Raw genomic sequence first — 22,775 nt, 5'->3', positions numbered from 1 at the left:
CATCAGTGATCAGCCCTGGGCCCTTTCCTGTTTGCAGTGGTGATGGATAGGCTGACAGATGAGGTTAGACTGGAATCCCCGTGGACCATGATGATCGCAGATGACATTGTGATCTGCGGTGAAAGCAGGGAGCAGGTGGAGGAACAGTTTGAAAGGTGGAGGCATGCACTGGAAAGCAGAGGAATGAAGATTAGACGAAGTAAGACAGAATATATGTGCGTGAATGAGAGGGGTGGTGGGGGAGGAGTGAGGCTACAGGGAGAAGAGATAGCAAGGGTGGAGGACTTTAAATACTTGGGGTCAACCGTCCAGAGCAATGGTGAGTGTGGTCAGTAAGTGAAGAAACGAGTCCAAGCATGTTGGAACGGGTGGAGGAAGGTGTCAGGTGTGTTGTGTGACAGAAGAGTCTCTGCTAGAATGAAGGGCAAACTTTATAAGAGAGTGGTGGGGCCAGCCATGATGTACGGATTCGAGACAGTGGCACTGAAGAGACAACAGGAAGCAGAGCTGGAGGTGGCGGAAATGAAGATGTTGAGGTTCTCTCTCAGAGTGAGTAGGTTGGATAGGATTAGAAATGAGCTCATCAGAGGGACGGCCAAGGTTAGATGTTTTGGAAACAAAGTTAAAGAGAGCAGACTTCGATGATTTGGACACGTCCAGAGGAGAGATAGGGAGTACATTGGTAGAAGGTGATGACGATGGAGCTGCCACGCAAGAGAGCTCGAGGAAAACCAAAGAGAAGGTTGTAGTGAGCGAATACATGAGGGCAGTTGGTGTGAGAGAGGAGGATGCAGAAGATAGGCGTACATGGAAAATGATGACACGCTGTGGTGACCCCTAACGGGACAAGGCGAAATGAAAAGAAGTCGTAGAAGAAGACTAAGATGTACAGTATCCATCCATCCATTTTCTGAGCCGCCTCTCCTCACTAGCGTCTCACTTCATGTGTAATATTATACAGCTATATATATATCGTTTTTTAAAATCTAATATAATAAAACATTGAATCAATTCATTATTAATATCCATCTGTTGATTTTCTATTATCTATCTATCTATCTATCTATCTATCTATCTATCTATCTATCTATCTATCTATATATATATATATATATATATATATATATATATATATATATAATACAATAAATATTATTATACATATTCATATATAATATTTAATATGGAGGCACGGTGGACGACTGGTTAGCACATCCGCCTCAGAATTCTGAGGATTTGAGTTCAAATCCAGCCTTGCCTGTGTGGAGTTTGTGGGTGTTTTCTCGAGGTACTCCGGTTTCCTCCCACATCCCAAAAACATGCATGGTAGGTTAATTGAAGACTCTAAATCACCAATAGGTATGAATGTCAGTGTGAATGGTTGTTTGTTTATATGTGCCCGAACATTTCAGGGTGTACCCTGCCTCATTCTCATTAGAGTCACAGGTGTGCTGGTGCCTATACCAGCTGACTTTGGGTGAGAAGCGGGGTATACCCTGGACTGGTCGCCAACCAATCACAGGGCACATAATATATAGACAAACATAGACAACCAATCACATTCACACCTAAGGACAATTTTTTGTCTTTAGTTTACTTAACAATCATCCATCCATCCATCCATTGTCTGTACCGCTTTTATCCTCACAATGGTCGCGGGCGTGCTGGAGCCTAGCCCAGCTATATCCGGGCGAGAGGGGGTTTACACGCCGAACTGGTCGCCAGTCAATCGCAGGGCACATAATATATCGACAAACATAGAAAACCAATCACATTCACACCTAAGGACAATTTCTTTGTATTTAGTTTACTTAACAATCATGTTTTTGGAATATGGGTGGAAACAACCCCCCATATTCAACCAACCAGTCGTCCACCGTACCTAACTATTAACATCTATGATGGCTTGATTTCAATATTAATATTTGTATTTAAATTATTAACTAAAAGCAAGATACTTGTTTATTTTCAAATGTACTATTATTTTAAAATATATAAACAATACAAAATAACATGTTTTAACAATAAATTAGAAAAACTCATGTGAAAGTGTATTAAAAATCACATTAGAGTTCTAAAAATAAATGCAATTATTATAAAAAGCCCAATATCATACAACCTTCCAAAGCTCATATTTCATGATAAACATTTATTCCTGTATGCATCCTGCCAATACATAATTGCCTGTCGTCATTTCCTCATGTTAAAATGGTGACAGTAATGAAGTGCTGCCAGCGTCAATTTCGAAGAAGAAGTCGAAGAAGACGAGGAAGAGGAGGACTGTCACTCCGAAAAAGATGGCGGAGGAGTGACAGCACCGTGTTGTCCTCGCCGAATAGCACCTTGGCTCCTTATTTGTTTCTGCTTCAATAACCAGACAATACACTAATCAGCTTAAAAGCGGCAGCGAATAGGGAAAATAGAACATTTGCTTTCAATAGATGTTGCTTTTTATTTGTTTTTTTAACATTATGATTGAATTGAAGGATTTATGCTTAGCTACAAAAGTCAATAGAGTTTATTTCATCCCTACTTGAAAGCATCTAAAGTTGAATTGTTATAAAAAATTCTGAATTCCTAAAAGTGGAATTAACTTTGAAGCAGTAATGTATGTTCCGTCTCAGCTTATGACAGCTTTTTCTAAAAAAAAAAAAAGACCTTTGAAGATTACAGTTTTTTACTTGAATTATTTTTCATTCCCCCCAAAATCGTAATTTTTTCTTGGAAAAAAGAGTGATTTTACCCTCAAAAAGAACATTTACTTGGAAGACTAAATACCCTTCTTGTCTTAAAAAAAAAAACATATTTCTTGAAAATTATTTCTTTAAAAAAAAAAAGAATTATTTTTTACTTTTGAAAATAGGATTTTTTTCTTGAATAAAATAGTGAAGAAATAGTGAAGAAAAATCATGACCTTTTATAGAATTCAATATTAGTTCATCTAGAAATGTTGACTTTTCCCTTTGTAACATTGCAGCCTATCTCTCGGTGGGGGGGGGGATTTTTTCTTTAAAAAAATATTTTAAAAAATACTTGTACGATTGCAGCTTTCTTCTCGAAAAAATGTATGTTTTCTTTGGAAATATGACTTTTTTATAACATGGCTTTTTTTCATAACTTGTTTTTTGAAAACTTTCAAAAAATACATCTTTTAAAATTGTCATATCAAATAGCAATGATTTTCTTCCCCTAAATATTATTATTATTATAATTCCTTTTCCATTCAAAGAATTATCTTGAAAGTAATTTAACATTGTAAAATTATTTATACTACCCCCCTCTATATAAAAGGTCATATTCAAGATCAATACCTTTTTCTTTAAAAACATTCTTTCCTGAAAAAGGACTTTAAAAATACAAAACACAGCTTATTTTCCCCTCCAAAAAGAAAATACATTCTTGAAATATTTCCTCAAAATTGTAAAAAAAAAAAAAGCCACAAAGTGCATTTTGTCCTCATCCAATGAAAGTGTGTACATCCAAATGTGAGAAATTATATTTTTTGGGGTTTTTAACACTGAATCACGAAAAATAATATACAGTATTTTGGCTGTTTTACGGATTCAACACAAACTATGAAGGTATGAAGTTTTTATGAAGTGTTTTTCATTCTTTCATTACACTTTCAAGGTAATTGCTTCAGTCACTGATGGTGTAGTGGTACACTCGGCTGACTTTGGTGCAGGCAGCGTGGGTTCAGTTCCCACTCAGTGACGGTGTGAATGTGAGTGTGAATGGTTGTCCATGTCTATATGTGCCCTGCGACTGACTGGCGACCAGTTCAGGGTATAGTCTGCCTTTTGCCCGAAGTCAGCTGGGATAGGCTCCAGCGTCCTGCGACCCTAACCAGGATAAGCGGTGTTGAAAATGGATGGAAATGGATGGTAATTGCTTCATAGCTCCAGTATGTTCTCCTGTTTGTCTGCGTCTTCCACAAGTTGTAAATGGTTTATTTTCTGTGTTTACTATCTCTTAGCAAAGATTTTTTGTCTTCTTGTGGTTTGGGATGTGAGGAGGTCATGATGGCGAAGAGGAAGAGGGGCTGGGGTTGCAGGTTTGTTAAACAGAGAGGTAGATAAGAGGTCTTATCTTCTCCATGCCAGACGCCGAGGCCCTATCCAATCCTGACCTGCTCGAAACAATTCATCGACTTTTACACCCAAAGCCCCCCAGAAGTAATTTAAGGTGGGGGAGAGAACACACTTTTATAAAAGATGGAAGAGAACGTGTTGCTGTAAAAAAATTGGGATGATGCCGTCCCATTATATTAGGGATGTCTAAACTGCGACCCACTTTTAGCGGCCTGTGGCATATACAAAAAATAACATTTAAAACGGCCCACAATGGTAAAGGGTGTTGCAACCCCCCACTTTTTCAACACCCACATCCAACCGACAACTAAAATACCAGTGAATATTCTCATTCATCCAGGTCATTACATTCTCAGGGCATTGAATCAATCGCAACTGGACTATTCTCTTTGTCTTAGAAGATGTTTCACCTCTCATGCTAGCAGGATTCATAAGTTCATGCAACAAGATTTAGGACTCAACTATTTATGCTCCAATTTCGAAGCATGCCCCACACTACGTATGGAATCATTCATTTGGAATGCAAAAAAGGGGGTGAGCCGTTAAACTGCCTGCCAGAGAGGCCATTGCCCGTCCACCAGAGTCGTTGGGTGGCAACTCCTTCAGTGATACTGCATTCAGTTGTAAAGTGGTCATGGAGTTACCTAACTGTCAAGGAGGCCGTGCTGGTTGTTGGAGAGGAGGAGAATTGTTGAGTTTCTTTGGAATGGGTGAAAGGGCGACATTGTAAGTAGGAGATAGGTGATGTCGTAAGCACCCTCCTCTGTTAAGAGATGGTTTTTCCACCTTTGTGTATATGGTGCCTCTCACCCCTCTTTTAAATCTGTCCGTCCAGTTGCAATCGATTCAACAACAACTATGATTACCACTAACAAAAACAATAAGGTTTTTTTCTATAGAGCTTTTCTAGATATGCAACGAAAATCGTAGCAAACTCTCTCTTTATAATGCCTCGTGAGTAAAGATAATTTAGTTTCATAAGAAAAAATATTTTCTCCACTTTCTGCTCTGTATCAATACCTCCCAAGATCAGTTTTTTTGTTGTTGTTGAAAAATTACCTTTCATTAGATTATACTTTGTTCTTGAAAAAAAGAGAGAGAAAGAAGAGATTATGGCTTTTTAAAAATTAATAACTTTAGCTTTTTTCCCTTTCAAAAAGTCTGCCTTTATTTCTTTTTTTTCCTTGATTAAAAAAACCCTTTTTGACTTTTGTTTTTGGAAAAAATCAAACTTGAAGCATGTGACAGAAAAGGAGATCCAACTGGTCATCGTCCACCTTGAGCATGGAGCCAAAGAGGCTCTTTCAGGATGATTGATGGCTTTCGACGGCCACATCGGCGACATCTCGACGTCCTGATTGAATAAACATAACCCTTCATCGGTGACGGCCGTAAATTCAGCGCAATACCCACAATTCACAGCGCGGCAGAAAGTCACCCGCCGGTCAATAGGGAGTGTTTACGTAATGAAGCTATTGCTTCTTCAATTGCACTGGAAAGCTAACAACGTGAAGTTTGAGTAAGCGAAACATAATAAACGTGCTTCAAGTTGGAGATAAAGGGCCAACAGGAAGGATGTCAGGGAAGTCTACAGCCAATCCCCAGTTGCAGTTTTATGGAAGAAAAGTCAGAATCTTTGAAGAGTGAAGGTGGATTTTTAAAAAAATATTTCACCACATTACACAATTAGTATATGGAAAGTCTCTAGGAGTCACTGATAATTTCTAGTCCCAGAGTGTTGTGTTTAGGAACGTGTGTTTTGACATTTACTTCTTGAAATTTGAATGTTTTTCTCATTAGTCTTAGAGTTACCTTTTTTTGTTCATAAGATTCTTTATTAACTTTTTTCTTAGCAAATATACTTTTTCCCTTGTAAAAATCTTACTTTTCTCGTACAATTACTATATTTTCATAGAAAAACAACAATTTGTGAAAAAACTCACTTTAAAAAAAATATTTTCTTTTCGCATGACTTCTCTTTTGTTCTTTCTTCTGATCTTTTTCTCCCCCAAAATAATTATAGTCTTCATAATAATTTTAAACTTTCCCTACAATACTTTTTTCTTTTTTAAAAAATGTGTCTTGAAAAGCAAATCCCCTTCAAAAGGTTAAGGGTTTAGCCTTATGGATAAAATAAATCTTCCCCAAAAATATTATTTTTTCTTGATTAAAAAATAATTACAGCTATTTTGTCTTGGTGGATTCAGGGACCAGCAAGGAGCAGAAGAAGAAGGGGTGCTAATAGGGGTCACCACTCTGCGTTAAGATTAGGAGGGATGTGGAGCAAAGCAACTGCTCTCTGCCAGCAGGTCAACACACACACACACGCACACACACACACACACACACACACACACACTCTTCAGTTTGCCTACTGAGCAAACCAGTCTGTGGATGACGCAGTCAACATGAGATTGCACTTCATCCTCGAACACCTGAACGGCGCGTGGACTTCAGCTCTGCGTTCAACACCATAATTCCCGAACTTCTCTCCTCCAAGCTTCTCCAGCTCAGCGTCTCACCTGCCATCTGCCAGTGGATTTACAGCTTCCTGATGGGCAGGACACAGCACCACCTCATCCATACGCACCATCAGCACCGGGGTGCCCCAAGCATCTGTCCTCTCTCCGCTGCTCTTCTCTCTCTACACGAACGACTGCACTTCAATGCACCCAGCTATCAAAGTCCTGAAGTTTGCAGACAACACCACAATCATTGGCCTCATCAAAGACAGTGATGAGTCTGCGTATCGACAGGAAGTGGAGCGGCTGGAGCTTTGGTGCGGCCGACACAACCTGGAGCCGAACACGGTCAAGACTGTAGAGATGATCATGGACTTCAGGAAGCATCCTTCGCTACAGCTGCCACTCACGCTGTCCAACTGCCCTGTGTCAACTGTCAAGACCTTCAAGTTCCTGGGAATTACAATCTCTCAGGACCTGAAGTGCGAGACCAACATCAACTCCATCCTCAAAAGGCCCAGCAGAGGATGTACTTCCTGCAGGTTCTGAGAAAGCACGAGCTGCCACAGGAGCTATTGAGGCAGTTTTACACAGCAATCATCGAATCGGTCCAGTGTTCATCCATCACAAAAAAGGACAAACTCCGACTGCAACGGACAGTCAAGACTGCTGAAAAAAAGAATCTGTACCTCCATACCCACCTGTTAGGACTTGCACCCTACTAGAACTAAAACAAGAACATGCAAAACCGTCTTGGACCGTCCACATCCTGGTCATCACCTGTTCCAGCTCTTTCCATCAGGTAGGTGTTATCGATCAATGCAAACTAAAACCAGCAGACATTCCAACAGCTTCTTAAACATTTGACTTACAATCCTATTGTAACATGCTGCCAATTTTGCACATCTCTGCTGAGACAACTACTACATTATTCGTGCACTCACTGTAGTAGTATCGTCACGCTGCACTATTTGCATATCTGTTATTGCCCAACCATGCTGCTTGAGACCTATCTGCATCATTTGCACAATTGTCACTGCTCCAGATTGCCACATTACTCGTCACTTTAAACTACTTGCACAATTTGTGCAATTGTCACTGTACCAGATTATCGCTCTATTACTTATTCATAGTACTACAACATCGTGTTAAACATGGACATTCCAGGATGAGCACAGACGTCCAATAACAGGACACTGCTCAAATTGAGGTTAGGGAGGCCGTTCCTCTTAATCACGCCCTTCCAGGTCTCACCGTCATTGCCCACGTGAGCATTTAGGTTCCCAGGCAGAAGTACAAACAACAGTCATGACCAGTCCCCCAGACCAAAGGCAGTCTTCTGCCAGTGTTAACCCCAATGTAGAGGCACTAATCCAGGGGGCAATCAGTATACCCACGCCTGCTTTGCACCTCTCACTGGGGGAAATTCCTGAGTGGAAGAGAGTCCAATCCCTCTCAAGAGAACTGGTACCAGAGCCGGAGCTATGTGTCGAGGGGAGCCTGACTTTAATTATCTGGAACTTTTCAACCTCACACACCAGCTCGGGCTCCTTCCCTCTCCATAGAGGTAACATTCCACGTCCATTGAGGCAGCTTCTGTAGCCAGGGATCACCTGTGGCCGCCACCCAGTACTCTATGCACCTGATCCCCCTTGTCCCATCCGAACATTTGGTGAGCCCATGAGAAGCGGGACCCACATTACCTCTTCAGGCTGTGCCTGGTCAGGACCCATAGGTGCAGGTAGGACCACCAGGTCCTCCCTCTAGCCAGGCTCCAGAGGGGTGCCCTGGTGATCTGCATCCAGATGAGGGAAAACAATGTCTAAATATGTTACACTTCATGCTTCATGTGCTTTGTTTGGTCCCGCACCTCAGACCAGTTTGCCCTGGATAACCTGCCAAGAGCATAAAACACCAGACAATTTAGGTCCTAGGATCATTGGGACACAAACCCCTCCATCACAGTGAAGTGATGACTTTGGGAGGAGTTGAAAAAAAGACTTTTGGACTGAAAAATGAAACCTTACTGAAAAATTATAATTTATTGTAAGAATATAACCTTTTTGTCTAAAATGTACACATTTTGTCATTATTAGAATGACTTTTCTCAGGTTAAAATATCCATCCATCCATTTTCTGAGCCGCTTATCCTCACTAGGGTCGCGGGTGTGCTGGAGCCTATCCCAGCTGTCATCGGGCAGGAGGCGGGGTACACCCTGAACTGGTTGCCAGCCAATCGCAGGGCACATACAAACAGACAACCATTCGCACTCACATGCACACCTACGGGCAATTTAGAGTCTCCAATTTATGCATGTTTTTGGGATGTGGGACGAAACCGGAGTGCCCGGAGAAAACCCACGCAGGCACGGGGAGAACATGCAAACTCCACACAGTCGGGGCCGGGGATTGAACCCGGGTCCTCAGAACTGTAAGGCTGACGCTCTTACCAGTCGACCACCGTGCCGCCAGGTTAAAATATGACTGTGAAAAAATCAAACCTTTTTTTATTAAAAGAATATGACTTTTTTTCTTGTTAGATCACACATTTTTATTATAAAGAGAATAAAGATTATATTCAGTAACCACGTAGACAAGAGGGTGCTGAGTGTAGCATCAAACTGTGCACCATTGACAAGTGGCTTGAGTTTGAAGAAACTTGTGCACAGACATGGCAGTGAGCTGATGCAGGAGCAGTCGATGAGTCTGTTCTTTGTCACCGTGTTGAGTATTTTGGACAACCTGACGGAGTGTTGTCGGCTTGGTGGGCTCACAAAGTATGACGTCAATGCTAAAAATCAGCCTTGCAAATCCTGAGAGTGTCTTCTCAATACATGGAAGCTGAGGGTCCTTCTCCACCAATCAAGCATCTAATGAAATGGGACTGTCAGTATAATGAGCTCACGGTCATAAAACCTCTAAAGCCATTACACTAATCGAGGCCTGGTCTAATGGACATAGTCAGAGGCCACAGACACCAAAAAAGCAGGACTCTTTCGCTTCTAGGCTCCCGTCCCCCTTTTTTTTTTTTTGGCTTTCCTACACACCGGGGCCTCCTCAAAGACAGTGAAGATGTTTATCCACCTCCAATATTTAAAATGTCCATAGAAAATTATGCAAGTACAAATCACCGTTACAAGGGTCAACTGTGGCCCCGTACGACCTGTACAGGCAATGTTTTGAGTCACATTTTAGCATTCTCGACTGTCATAAAAGTGGAAACAAGAAGTTAACCGTTGTACAATAAAACAAAAATTAAGTAAAACTACTGACAAATTTGATGTGTGACAGAGGGGCAATTTAAGGGAGTGGAGAGAGAGAAGGCGATAATTTTAAATGTGAGTTTGCAGTTATTTCTTTAAGAACCCACCGCACCCAAGTCAGAGATTAGTGAAGTCACACTAAAAACTACAAACTATCCCTTTAACATTTTTAATTGCATACTGTGTAAAAAATTAACCACTATAAAATTATAAAACAATGTAACACTACTCAAAAGTTGTTGATGCTTGATGAAGCCAAACACTTATTCACACACAAGTGCGATGTTAGATATTATACTGTATTTTTCACTACTATTTGAAGATCACAGGAGACCATTTAATTATTCATGAGCTACTTTAATTAATAATAATTACTCAATAATATTTATTCTACATTACACATGATGAACTTCATATTGGGAAAGGTTCGTATTCTTTGATTCAGCAGACACAGTCAAAAACAAGTTTTGTTGACAGTTTTGTGTCCTTGATGCGTAAGCAGTTATAACTTCACGTCTAGTGCCAGAGTGATGAGAACGAGTCTGTGCTAGCCAAAGCTGTCGTTAGCACTCACAGACAAGCTTCATCATCCCTCATGTAACTCCTATCAAGATCGTACTCTGTAAATTTGGGGATTTTGTTCCATCGAACCTGCGTCGATAGGAAAGACCAGGGGTGAAAATATCGTGATATAATGTGATTCTATCAATATACAGTACTTTGTAAACTTCAAATTGGCCTGTTCATTGAGTCTCTTTCCAAATGCTTTTCAATTAAAGAATTGGGGCGAACAGCACACGCTCGCATACACACACACGTGCATGCAGGCACACACGGACACAAATATTGTACATACACACTCTTGCACACGTGTACACGTACATACATACAAGCAAACACACCCTCACACAAGACACACGCACACCCACAAACACACGCATGCACGAGCGCGCACACACACACGCACACACTGGATTTGCTGATAAGTGGTCCGGAACAATTACTGCTATCGTGTCATCTTAACTAGAGCCAGATAAGAAGGCAGACCTCAGACCATCCCTTCCAATCCTCCTTTATCCGCCCCACCCACATACACACACACACCACACGCACACGTCCTGTTCATGGACATGTCAATAAAATGGTCAGTTATTAAATAAGTAAATAAGTAAAAGTAAAGTCAAATGGCTGGCACGGTGGACGACTGGTTAGCACATTTGCCTCACAGTTCTGAGCACCGGGGTTCAAATCCCGGCCTCGGCTGTGTGGAGTTTGCATGTTCTCTCTGTGCCTGCGTGGGTTTTCGCCGGGCACTGCGGTTTCCTCCCACATCCCAAAAACATGCATGGTAGGTTGATTGAAGACTCTAAATTGCCCGTAGGTGTGAATGTGAGTATGAATGCTTGTTTGTTTATGTGTGTTCTGCGATTGGCTGGCGAACAGTTCAGGGTGTACCGCGCTTCTCGCCCGAAGATAGCTGGGATACGCTCCAGCAACCCGCGACCCTAGTGAGGATAAGCGGTACAGAAAATGGGTGGATGGATGAAATAAGTCAAATGAATAAAAATTGGAAAAAAACAATTTCTATATTCCGATTTTTCTTTCTTTATAAGAACCCAGAAAAATCATTTTGTACTTAATTTAATACAGCACAGGGTATAATACATATTTCATATTACTACGTATTATTACGTATTATACTGTATGTATAATAACTACCCCTGAATTGCTGGTATCTATGCTAAAAAATGAAGTATTATCCGTACAGTAATTTGTATTTTGTTGGGTTTTTCAAAGAAATTGATAGTGAGAAAAGCACAGGCAATGCAAAGAGGTGAGTGTGACTATTGTTTTCCCCTTTGGAACCAACGGCGCTGAGGGAACCGAGTGCTAGTTGTGGTAGCGGCGGCAGTAGAAGTCCAATAGGGTAAATATGTGTAAGGGCTCCCCTCGGAGCCCACAGCGTTGGATGAGTCGTTGGTGTATAGCAAAGTGGACGTTGTTATTTCGCCGGCCGGTGTTGTGCTGCGTGTCTGCAGAAGCTGGCAGCAGGCAGAGCTAGCGGCAGGAACTCGCATACATAGCGATGCGAAATAGTTATCCTATAAGGGGTAAGTTTCCTGAGCGAAACATTTAAAGGTAGTCAACTGGAGACCGTACTGCAATGAAAGTAGGCAGAATAAAGTCGATAAAATAAATACAAATATAAATAATAAATAATACAATAAAATGTATATCCGATATGACATGATATCAATGCAGCCCTATGGGGGGCACAAGCCAGTGCAAACTGTGGGCCAGTCCCAAGCCCAGATAAATGTAGAGGGTTGCGTCAGGAAGGGCATCCGGCTTAAAACTTTGCCAAATCAAATATGAGCGTTCATCCAAAGAATTCCATACCGGATCAGTCGTGGCGGGCCCGGGTTGACAACGTCCACCACTGGTGTCGTCAAACTGCAGGGCGCCGGTGGAAATTCAGCTACTGTGGGTCGAAGTCGAAGAAGAAGAAGAGGAAAGCGGGTTTTTCGGCAGAAAGAGAAGAAGAAAGCACAGAGCCTAGAACTAAATGTGAATCTTGGGACTATGACAGGAAAATCTCGGGAGTTGGTTGACATGATGATTAGGAGAAAGGTTGATATATTGTGTGTCCAGGAGACCAGGTGGAAAGGCAGTAAGGCTAGAAGTTTAGGGGCAGGCTTTAAATTATTTTACCATGGTGTAGATGGGAAGAGAAATGGAGTCGGGGTTATTTTAAAAGAAGAGTTGGGCTAAGAATGTCTTGGAGGTAAAAAGAGGATCAGATCGAGTGATGAGGCTGAAACTTGAAATTGAGGGTGTTATGTATAATGTGATTAGTGGCTATGCCCCACAGGTAGGATGTGACCAAGAGGTGAAAGAGAAATTCTGAAAGGAGCGAGACAAAGTAGTTCTCAGCATCCCAGACAGAGAGAGAGTCGTGATTGGCGCAGATTGTAATGGACATGTTGGTGAAGGAAATAGGGGTGATTAAGAAGTGATGGGTAAGTACGGCATCCAGGAAAGGAACTTGGAGTGACAGATGGTGGTAAACTTTGCATAAAGGATGCAAATGGCTGTAGTGAACACTTTTTTTCCAGAAGAGGCAGAAACATAGGGTGACCTACAAGAGCGGAGGTAGAAGCAGGCAGGTGGATTACATCTTGTGCAGACGATGTCATCTGAAGGAGGTTACCGACTGTAAGGTAGTGGTAGGGGAGAGTGTGGCTAGACAGCATAGGATGGTGGTGTGTAAGATGACTCTGGTGGTGGGGAGGAAGATTAGGAAGACAAACCAGAACAGAGCAGAGAACCATGTGGTGGAAGCTGAGACAGGACGAGTGTTGTGCAGCTTTTCGGTGAGACAGGCTCTCGGTGGACAGGAGGAGCTTCCAGAAGACCGGAACCACTGCAGCCAGGGTGATCAGAGAGGCAGGCAGGAGAGTACTTGGTGTATCGTCTGGCAGGAAAGGAGAGAAGGAGACTTGGTGGTGGAACCTCACAGTACAGGAAATCATACAAGGAAAAAGGTTAGCTAAGAAGAAGTGGGACACTGAGAGGACAGAGGAGAGGCGAAGGGAATACAATGAGATGCTACATTGGGCAAAGGTAGAGGTGGCAAAGGCCAAACAAGAGGCATATGATGACATGTATGCCAGGTTGGACACTAAAGAAGGAGAACAGGATCTATACAGGTTGGCCAGACAGAGGGATAGTTATGGGAAGGATGTGGAGCAAGTTAGGGTGATTAGGGATAGAGATGGAAATATGTTGACTGGTGCCAGTAATGTGCTAGCTAGATGGAAAGAATACTTTGAGGAGTGGATGAATGAGGAAAATGAGAGAGAAGGGAGAGTAGAAGAGGCAAGTGTGGTGGACCAAGGAAGTGGCAATGATTAGTAAGGGGGAAGTTAGAAAGGCATTAAAGAGGATGAAAAATGGAAAGGCAGTTGGTCCTGATGACATTCCTGTGGAGGTATGGAAGCATCTAGGAGAGGTGGGCTGTGGAGTTTTTGACCAGCTTGTTCAATAGAATTCCAGCACGTGAGAAGATGCCTGAGGAATGGAAGAAAAGTGTGCTGGTGCCCATTTCTAAGAACAAGGATGATGTGCAGAGCTGTGGGAACTGTAGAGGAATAAAGTTGATGAGCCACACAATTAAGTTATGGGAAAGAGTAGTGGAGGCTAGACTCAGGACAGAAGTGAGTATTTGCGAGCAACAGTATGGTTTCATGCCAAGAAAGAGTACCACAGATGCATTATTTGCCTTGAGGATGTTGATGGAAATGTACAGAGAAGGTCAGAAAGAGCTACATTGTGTTTTTGTAAATCTAGAGAAAGCCTATGACAGAGTACCCAGAGAGGAACTGTGGTACTGCATGCGGAAGTCTGGAGTGGCAGAGAAGTATGTTAGAATAATACAGGACATGTACGAGGGCAGCATGAACAGTGGTGAGGTGTGCTGTAGGTGTGACAGACGAATTTAAGGTGGAGGTGGGACTGCATCAGGGTGCCTCTTCCTTTTTGCAGTGGTGATGGATAGGCTGACAGATGAGGTTACACTGGAATCCCCGTGGACCATGATGTTTGCAGATGACATTGTGATCTGCAGTGAAAGCAGTGAGCAGGTGGAGGAACAGTTAGAAAGATGGAGGCATGCACTGGAAAGCAGAGGAATGAAGATTATAATATATGTGCAGGGTTGGTGGGGGAAGAGTGAGGCTACAGGGAGAAGAGATAGCAAGGGTGGAGGACTTTAAATACTTGGGGTCAACCGTCCAGAGCAATGGTGAGTGTGGTCAGGAAGTGAAGAAACGGGTCCAAGCAGGTTGGAACGGGTGGAGGAAGGTGTCAGGTGTGTTATGTGACAGAAGAGTCTCTGCTGGGATGGAGGGCAAAGTTTATAAAACAGTGGTGAGGCCAGCCATGATGTACGGATTAGAGAGAGTGGCACTGAAGAGTTAGAAATGAGCTCATCAGAGGGACAGCCAAGGTTCGATGTTTTGGAGACAAAGTTAGAAAGAGCAGACTTCGATGGTTTGGACACGTCCAGAGGAGAAATAGTGAGTATATTGGTAGAAGGATGATGAGGATGGAGCTGCCAGGCAAGAGAGCTAGAGGAAAGGGAAGGTTTCATGGATGTCGTGAGGGAAGACATGATGGCAGTTGGTGTTCAAGAGGAGGATGCAGGAGATAGGCTTACATGGAAAAGGATGACGCGCTGTGGCAACCCCTAAAGGGACAATCCGAAAGGAAAAGAAGATGACATGATATCAATATGGCGGCGTCTGCTAGACCTGTGTGATTCTCAGTGAGCAGTGCAAATGTAGTTATTATTAGACTTTACGCCGATTTGATCGGTGTGATCGGTATCGGCTGATAATTAGCATTTTAGGCTAATCGGCTGATCGGCTTTCAAGTCAATGACGTCATCGATCGGCTCCGCACAAGACATTTAACTCCGCGTCGCCGTTGCGTATGACTCCAAAAACTAGTTTATTTTTAGCCTTGTCACGTGTCTTGTGGTACTGTAACTATCGGACGCAAATAAAGTTTTTTTCAATCATCCATCCATCCATCCATCCATCCATTTTCTGAGCCGCTTCTCCTCACTAGGGTCGCTGGGCGTGCTGGAGCCTATCCCAGCTATCATCGGGCAGGAGGCGGAGTACACCCTGAACTGGTTGTCAGCAAATCGCAGGGCACATACAAACAAACAACCATTCGTACTCACATTCACACCTACGGGCAATTTAGAGTCTCCAATTCATGCATGTTTTTGGGATGTGGGAGGAAACCGGAGTGCCTGGAGAAAACCCATGCAGGCACGGGGAGAACAAGCAAACTCCACACAGGCGGGGCCGGGGATTGAACCCGGGTCGTCAGAACTGTGAGGCTGACACCCTAACCAGTCGTCCACCATGCCGCCTTTTTTCAATCATGTCGGTTAAAAAAAATACGTCATCGGTGTGAGACTGTTTTGCGGTGTCTCAGACAAACAACACGTTATTTGCAGTCTGTGCACAATTTAAGTACATTGTGGGGAACGTCATCTAAGTGCTTCAACACAAATTTGATCGGGCAGCTGAAGAATGTACACAAGGAGACGCATGCCACGTTCAAGCAATGCAGCGTGGAAATAAATAAATAAATAAATAAAACAATTTTAAAAAAACTAAAAAAAAAAGGAAAAGCCAAAAGGACGCAAACTCTGGACAACACCCATCCATATAGCTGGGACAGTGACAGAGTTAGAGTAAGCATGTCGTTAACAGTGTTTATTGAAGTAATTTAATTGCAATAAAGTAATTTAATTACAGTAAGTTAGAACCCATTGTATCTGTCATGATTTGACCTAAACCTATGTCAGTAGGCAATCCTTGAATGCTCCCTAGAGGTCATTGACGTTTTCAACTTTTGTCTTAAATGCTAGAGAATAATTTTGAGCTGGGATGGGCTCCAGCACACCCGCGACCCTCTGAGGATAAGCGGTACAGAAAATGGATGAATGGATGGATACAGTACTCAGTATACAGTACACAAGTATATACAATAAATGAACAAGTCATGTAAATGGACACGTTGCTCCATCTTGTGATCGGATCGGTGATCAGTTATCTTTTTTTTTTTTTTTAAACTTGCTGATTGGTGATCGGGCCCAAAAATCCTGATCGTGTAAAGCCTACTTATTATGTATACATTTGTCACATTAGACATCGCATAATCATATTGGAATTAAAGTACACTTTTTTTCACAACCCCTAAATACTGGTATATGTTACAAGGTGGAAGTATGGTTTTAACCAGTGTGATGCATGGTTTTCGTATTTAGTGTGCTTGTTTTATAATCCATGTTTGTATTGTATGGTGTTGATTGTTTTATGTTATGTTGGATGTTTCAATATTTGTTTTATTGCTGTGTTTTTGACTGTAGTGCAGTGCCTTGTGATTTTATTGTTTACTTCCAATCTAATTACCAACTCATGGCACCTGCATAGCTCTGGACACTTTCTATAGGCATAGGAACAAACCAATGGGAAGGAGAGCTGCACTAAATTAGCCAATTGGAGCCTGAAGGGAGTGGGACAATAACTACACACCTGGATGAACGCACAATGGGAGCGGGTACACAAACGTGGGCCGCTGAAGGCATGTGAAGGTGGAGAATGGGGCGGATGCAAGCTGCGTTCGGGAGAGACAGTTTGCCACCACGGCAAAAGTTAACCAACGCTTGGTCGAACAGTCGAGAGCGTCATGACGCAACATAAACGCAGCAGCAGAGTTAGGAACTCTGCCTGTGGCCTGAATACCCCAAAAGAAGTAGTGACACACTGAATTGAGAATTGTGATGTTGGTGACCTGTGTCGTGGTGTGTTTAATTAATTTTTTCCCCCCTCCCCTGTCGCTACAGGACTCATCACTTGATGGTTGTCCATGGGTGTGAAGGAACTCTGGCTGCAACGTGATGTGGCTGGAGTGTGTGAGATTTTTTTAACATTTTAACTGCCTTCAACTAAGTTCCAACCCTTTGCCTCACTTTAAAAGACTTTGAATACTGCCTTTTAAAAAAATACATATATATTATTTTTTTTTACCTTAGGAGTCTTAGCTCTGTTTTAGACATTTAAGTACTTTTTAGACTTTTAGTCCAGGCACCTTTTCTTATTGTGGACTGAGCTACACACATTTTTATAGTCTGTTGTGTTCAAATAGTGTTAACTGTTTTCAAGCCTCCTGTACCTCCTTCGTGACCCAGTGTTGCTCTCAGTCTAAAAAGCAGAACTTACACTTTACAATTACAATTCCTTACAGTTCCATTTATAATTTTATAATTTTCATCCCCTCCCTATGTGACAAGATTTAAAAAAACAAAACAAAAGTTATGCATGAGAAATTACAGTATGCCCTAGTAGGCATTGTTAAGGTAAATTAAACGCATGCCTTAGGGTTAGAAGAGTTGTAGGTAGTGAGTTTGGACGTTTGAACCTGGGTCCTCAGAACTGTGAAGCAGCTATGCTAACAAGTCGTCCACTGTGCTGCCACATTTTTGCGTTGTTTTAGCGAGTATTCTTTTGAGATTCCTGCACTCCTGCCTTGTTGCCCTGTATTTTGAGTTTGTTACTTTTGCTGACATCCCCACAAATCCTGACAGTGACAAGATGTGACTTATACAAATGCAGTGTTTTTATTTTTTTCCAATCTTTATTTCACTGTTACTGACTTAAATTTATGCACAGATTTTAAAGGTTTGGCTTGAAAAGGCTATACTGCAGGGGTGGTGGGGTGGGGGGGGCACAGTAATTCATTTGGGTGGGCTGAATGGCCCCTCTCCATGATTCCAATACTGCTACTGACATTGCTTGTATGGCGGTACACAAACTCATCTGTAAAATAAGGGTGTACTTAAGTCACATGTAGCTCAAGATTAAAGTTTGCATATTACTATGCTATACAAATCTTTTTGATATTTAGTAATTGAATCCCAAGGGGTTGTCTTTTGCATTCACAGAGTGGGAGTAAGTAACCACCAAAAGTTGCTTGCGTTGAGAAGGAAAACATGAGAAAAATTAATCAAATACAAACAAAAATTGGTTTACAAAAGCATGTATTTGCACCATCAATAGTCATTTTTCCACCTGTCGAATCTCCCAGTGTGTCCTCCAGAGGGCGGGATTGTACCACAGATGTACTATTACTGACTATTGATAGATGCTGCCATAAAATGAAGCCACCAACCCTAAATGAATGTTTTTTTCTTTTTCTTTTTAAAGGTGAACATCATGTAGAAAGTCGCATTAGTTTGCTATTTATTCTCTGGATTTTCTTTTCTCTGCTGATGGATCTCATTCATGTAATCACATGGCAATTTTAAAACCTTTTTGGTTTACAGATGAGTGTGTGTGTGTGTGTGTAAATTCCAAGACATACTTAAGAATCGTTAGTGCTGGTGCATGTCCAGGTGGGTATTGGGAGTCACCAGTTTGGTGACAATTAAACAAACAAACAAAAGGCAATCGCATCACTTCACTGATTTCTGGAATTTGAACTAGCAAGTTTTCTCGCAAGCTGATTTTCTGCATGCTAATTTATAACATCAGTAGCACTGGTGCACATCCAGTTTAGCCAGTGGCAGCTGTAGTTTGGTGGAAATGTAACAGAAAAGCCGCAAGCGTCTCTTTTCCACTTTCTGGGATTTCAACAAGCACCACCCGCTGCTCGCTAATTCATCATTTCGTTGGCATCATTAAGACTGGTGCACGTCCAGTTTTTTGACAATCCTACAAAAAGTCCACTAGTGTCGCTTTTTTGGAGTCTGGGACTTTTGCTAGCTGACGAGCTGGATGATATTCGTGTGAAGAAGTTCTGTTGCTTAGCCTACCTTAGCGTCATTAGCGCTGGTGCACATCCAGTTTGCTGGCAATCCTCCCAAACGCAGCTAGCGTCTCTTTTCCGCTATCTTGGAGCAACTAGTTACTGCTAGTTATGCGCTCATGTTTCAGTGATGTTCCTGAGTCGCGGGAAGGGCGGGCTATGCAAATGTAACGAGATAACCATCCCAAACATGTATCACATTTGTACGAAATAAAAACAAAGAAGTTTGTTATGGTTAGGTTTAGGACAAGGAAACTGTGAAACTATGTGGGAATCCTAATAACGCGTATGTGAGTTTTGGTCCGCAACAAACCTCAGCATCATTAGCCAGGTTTACATGCGGACATTTGTCATTCGGGTTGAACTCGCACTCCCTTACTTGAGTACAAAAGTACATACTTATAAATGTACTTAAGTAAAAAAAGTAAAAAGTAAATTGATATTTTCCAGCTCAATATTAGAATACATATAGGGAGATTTTTGTATTTCTCTAGATGGTTTACCTGTTTTCTCTGAACAAAACAAAACAGTTAGATTTAAATAAAAACATGCATTTATTTGTATTATTGAAATAAAGTTATAGACACGATTAGTTAAAAAAAAAGTTAGATTTGTTTTACACACATTTGCCCACTGAAATAAATGTTTGAAATATTATGTTAATGCTCAAACGTGACATAGTTTACTGTCAGCAAGCCAGACTTTTAACAAGCTAGCTTTACAAAAATATATAATCAAAACAAAACCAGCTCATTGGTAATTTGGTTGAACTTGGTTGAATGTCTTTCATTTGGAATAGCTGCTTAATGTTAATAAAGCCACTTTCTCGCAACATATGAGACACAATTGTCTTTAGCTGGCTTCTGGAAGAATAGAAAAGTACTGGTGCATGCATTCATTTTTTTGAAAACTCTGTTTTCTGAGTTTATATTCCTTTTGAACAGGCAATACAAGGCACCACTTCTCCGCAAATCTCTTCTGGTAAACCAACTATTTGATTGGCTTCTTATGGTGACGTTATCACAAGAACTAGTGTAATACTCTGTTCCGAGGCGATAGTTTGCAGGAGGAGTCAGAGGTTTTGTAAATTTAGCTTGAATTTTTGGATTTGTGTTTAAGGTATTGAGAAATTGGGTGTCGGTTATAAGAAATGGGTTTTAGCAACTGAGAAAAACGAATCGGAACAGCACTGTGACATGCGCAGATCGATTTACATATTATGTAATTTATCAAGATGGAGGTCAGTTGTCTATTTAGCACAGTAGTTGGGATTGTCTTTATACGTTTATTAAAGCAACAGCTTGATTAAAAACAAATAGGTAGTTAAAAATAAGATCTCCGTAGCATACGAGCTCTGGCTGGTGTGTAAATGATGACATCAATGCGAATCTACATCATGACAAGCGTATGCACAAGACAGGACGCAGCCTGGCTATTCCATATGAACCATTTGGATCGGTTTGGGAAAATGAATATTACACCACACCAATCAGATTCGGCCTGTTTAGTCCAAATTAAGTGTTTATATGGAGCATTTTCATTCGGTTTGGGCTTGTAACCCGATTTGCAGCTCATTTGTAACCTTTGATTGGTGCAAAGGGTGAAAACTGCTGCTTAAGCGTGATTAAATAATGGTCAAGCAATGTTTAAAACAATGGTAAAGATATATGTAACACCTCTTTCTGGTATTTGAACGAGCAACTCGTCCCGCTAGCTGACTTGCTAATGTGTAAATAACAAGTGTGTGTGAATGATGCCATTTTACCCTTTTCAGAGTCTGCGTTAGTGTCACTTGTTATATGAGGGGATAGTGGAGGCAAGAGCGTAGTTAGCATTAGCATTCAAGGCTAACACAATTATTTCTGACATTACTAAAAAAAAAGATTTCTGACGTCAGGCAAAAAGCGCAGTATAAAGCCAAGCCCTAACCCTCCAAGAAAGGCGTAGTGCTGTTGAATTTGAGGAATTTTCTGTTTGTTTTTGTCATCAGTAAAAGCAGCTGAGTTTGTCAATGTGAAGCTGCTGCGCACATAAAAAAAAAAAAAATTAATTATTGTTTTTTGTAACGAAAAAAACCCCCCCAAAAAACAGGTGCATTATCTGAAGTGCTTATCAATCTTATATATATTCGTATATTCATTCAACTTTGGGTTTGCTTCCGGATCCCACAAGAGACGGAAGAGAGTCCAGCGCGTTGTGTCTCCCACTCGACCAAAGCGCTGTAAACTTGCATTTCCGGTTTAGTTGCATTAGATGCTCAAAAGACAAGTTTTGTGTATCAAGATTCTTAGTTGGAAACAAGATCACCGACCAAACATTAAAAGAACCGGAATTCCATCAGGGCGGCACAGTGGCCGACTGGTTAGAGCGTCAGCCTCACAGTTCTGAGTTTTTTTTTACCTGAGAACTTGACAGTCTCCGGGTAATTTGTGAGCCCTCTACTGGTCTCCCCGACCATCAAGAACAAGAACTTGGGTCCTGTTAATTTAAAGTGCTTTACAAGTCACAGAAGATCTGGTGAATCTGTATACTGTAGTCATATATTGCATGAACACTATATCTGCTTGTTGCGTGCCCCTAAAAGGAAACAAAATACAACGATACGCTTACTCAACAGACCTGTACTGTCGAGACATGAAACGTCTTCCTGTTGAACCTCGACTTAGTTACTTAAGCCGTCAAAATGTTGAGTCATTGGCACTGAACGTGATTGTGCTAAAAATGCTTTTGGATGATCTCGTGAAAGTTGCGACACAGTGCCTTTACTGTTTAGCAACCTTGTGGGGAAATTTTGAAACACAACTCAGGAAAACATACCTAATGCAACCCGGCTGTACAACAACAAGTGTTGTGAAAACATAAAACATAAAGAGAACACAGCGATAGAGACCATAAACAACACTCACTTTGGTCAACTCCAAAGAGGAACTTCTATATAAAAAAAACATTATCTCTGCGAGTCGAGTCATCAATGCTTTGTCAATGCTTCACACTCAATTGCTCCATGCAGCAAGACCCAAGAGACTGACATGCTTCACTCTCAATTTCATTTTATTTGTATTTCTTTTTTACCCATCTATCTATCTATCTATCTATCTATCTATCTATCTATCTATCCATCCATCCATAGTATTTTTAATCACATTTTTTGTTTCAATTTATTACTGTATTTCAAGATTTTCTTTTGTTTTAAATAGCATCAGGGCACATACAAACAAATAATTCGCACTCACATTCAGACCGACGGGCAATTTAGAGTTGTCAATTAACCTGCATGTATAGCATATTGCATTAATTAGTATTTTAGTAATATTATTTAAATTATTTGTAATAGCATTACAGTGTTTATTATACTATTAGTATAGTATTTATTACTATTCAATAATATATTAGTATTGCATTTATTTTTATTTTAGAATTATATTTATTATACTATTGACTATTTTATGGTCTCTTCTTTTTCGTATGTTTTTTATTTTTTACTGCTAAAAGTTCAACTTTTATGATTTTTACCATTTCCAACCATGAAAATCATGCATCATTTTTTCCCCCTTTTTTCCCCCCAGATTTGA

The 22,775-nt window shown here is 41.2% G+C and overlaps 1 protein-coding gene across 1 annotated transcript in view; it reads right to left on the bottom strand.

The window, feature by feature from the left end:
* Positions 1–19,284, bottom strand: part of LOC133415711 (prepronociceptin-like) — a 43,919-nt gene extending 24,635 nt beyond the window's left edge. Inside the window, exon 1 of the mRNA XM_061702006.1 lies at positions 19,211–19,284. Coding sequence (XP_061557990.1) covers positions 19,211–19,237 — 27 coding nt within the window. The 5' untranslated portion in view covers positions 19,238–19,284. The remainder of the gene's footprint in view (positions 1–19,210) is intronic.
* Between the last annotated feature and the right edge of the window lie 3,491 nt (positions 19,285–22,775).

This window comes from Phycodurus eques, chromosome 2 (assembly GCF_024500275.1).
Source record: "Phycodurus eques isolate BA_2022a chromosome 2, UOR_Pequ_1.1, whole genome shotgun sequence".
Lineage (NCBI taxonomy): Eukaryota > Metazoa > Chordata > Actinopteri > Syngnathiformes > Syngnathidae > Phycodurus > Phycodurus eques.
The sequence above is the reverse complement of the archived record's forward strand: the minus strand, read 5'-3'. Positions and strand labels throughout refer to the sequence as shown.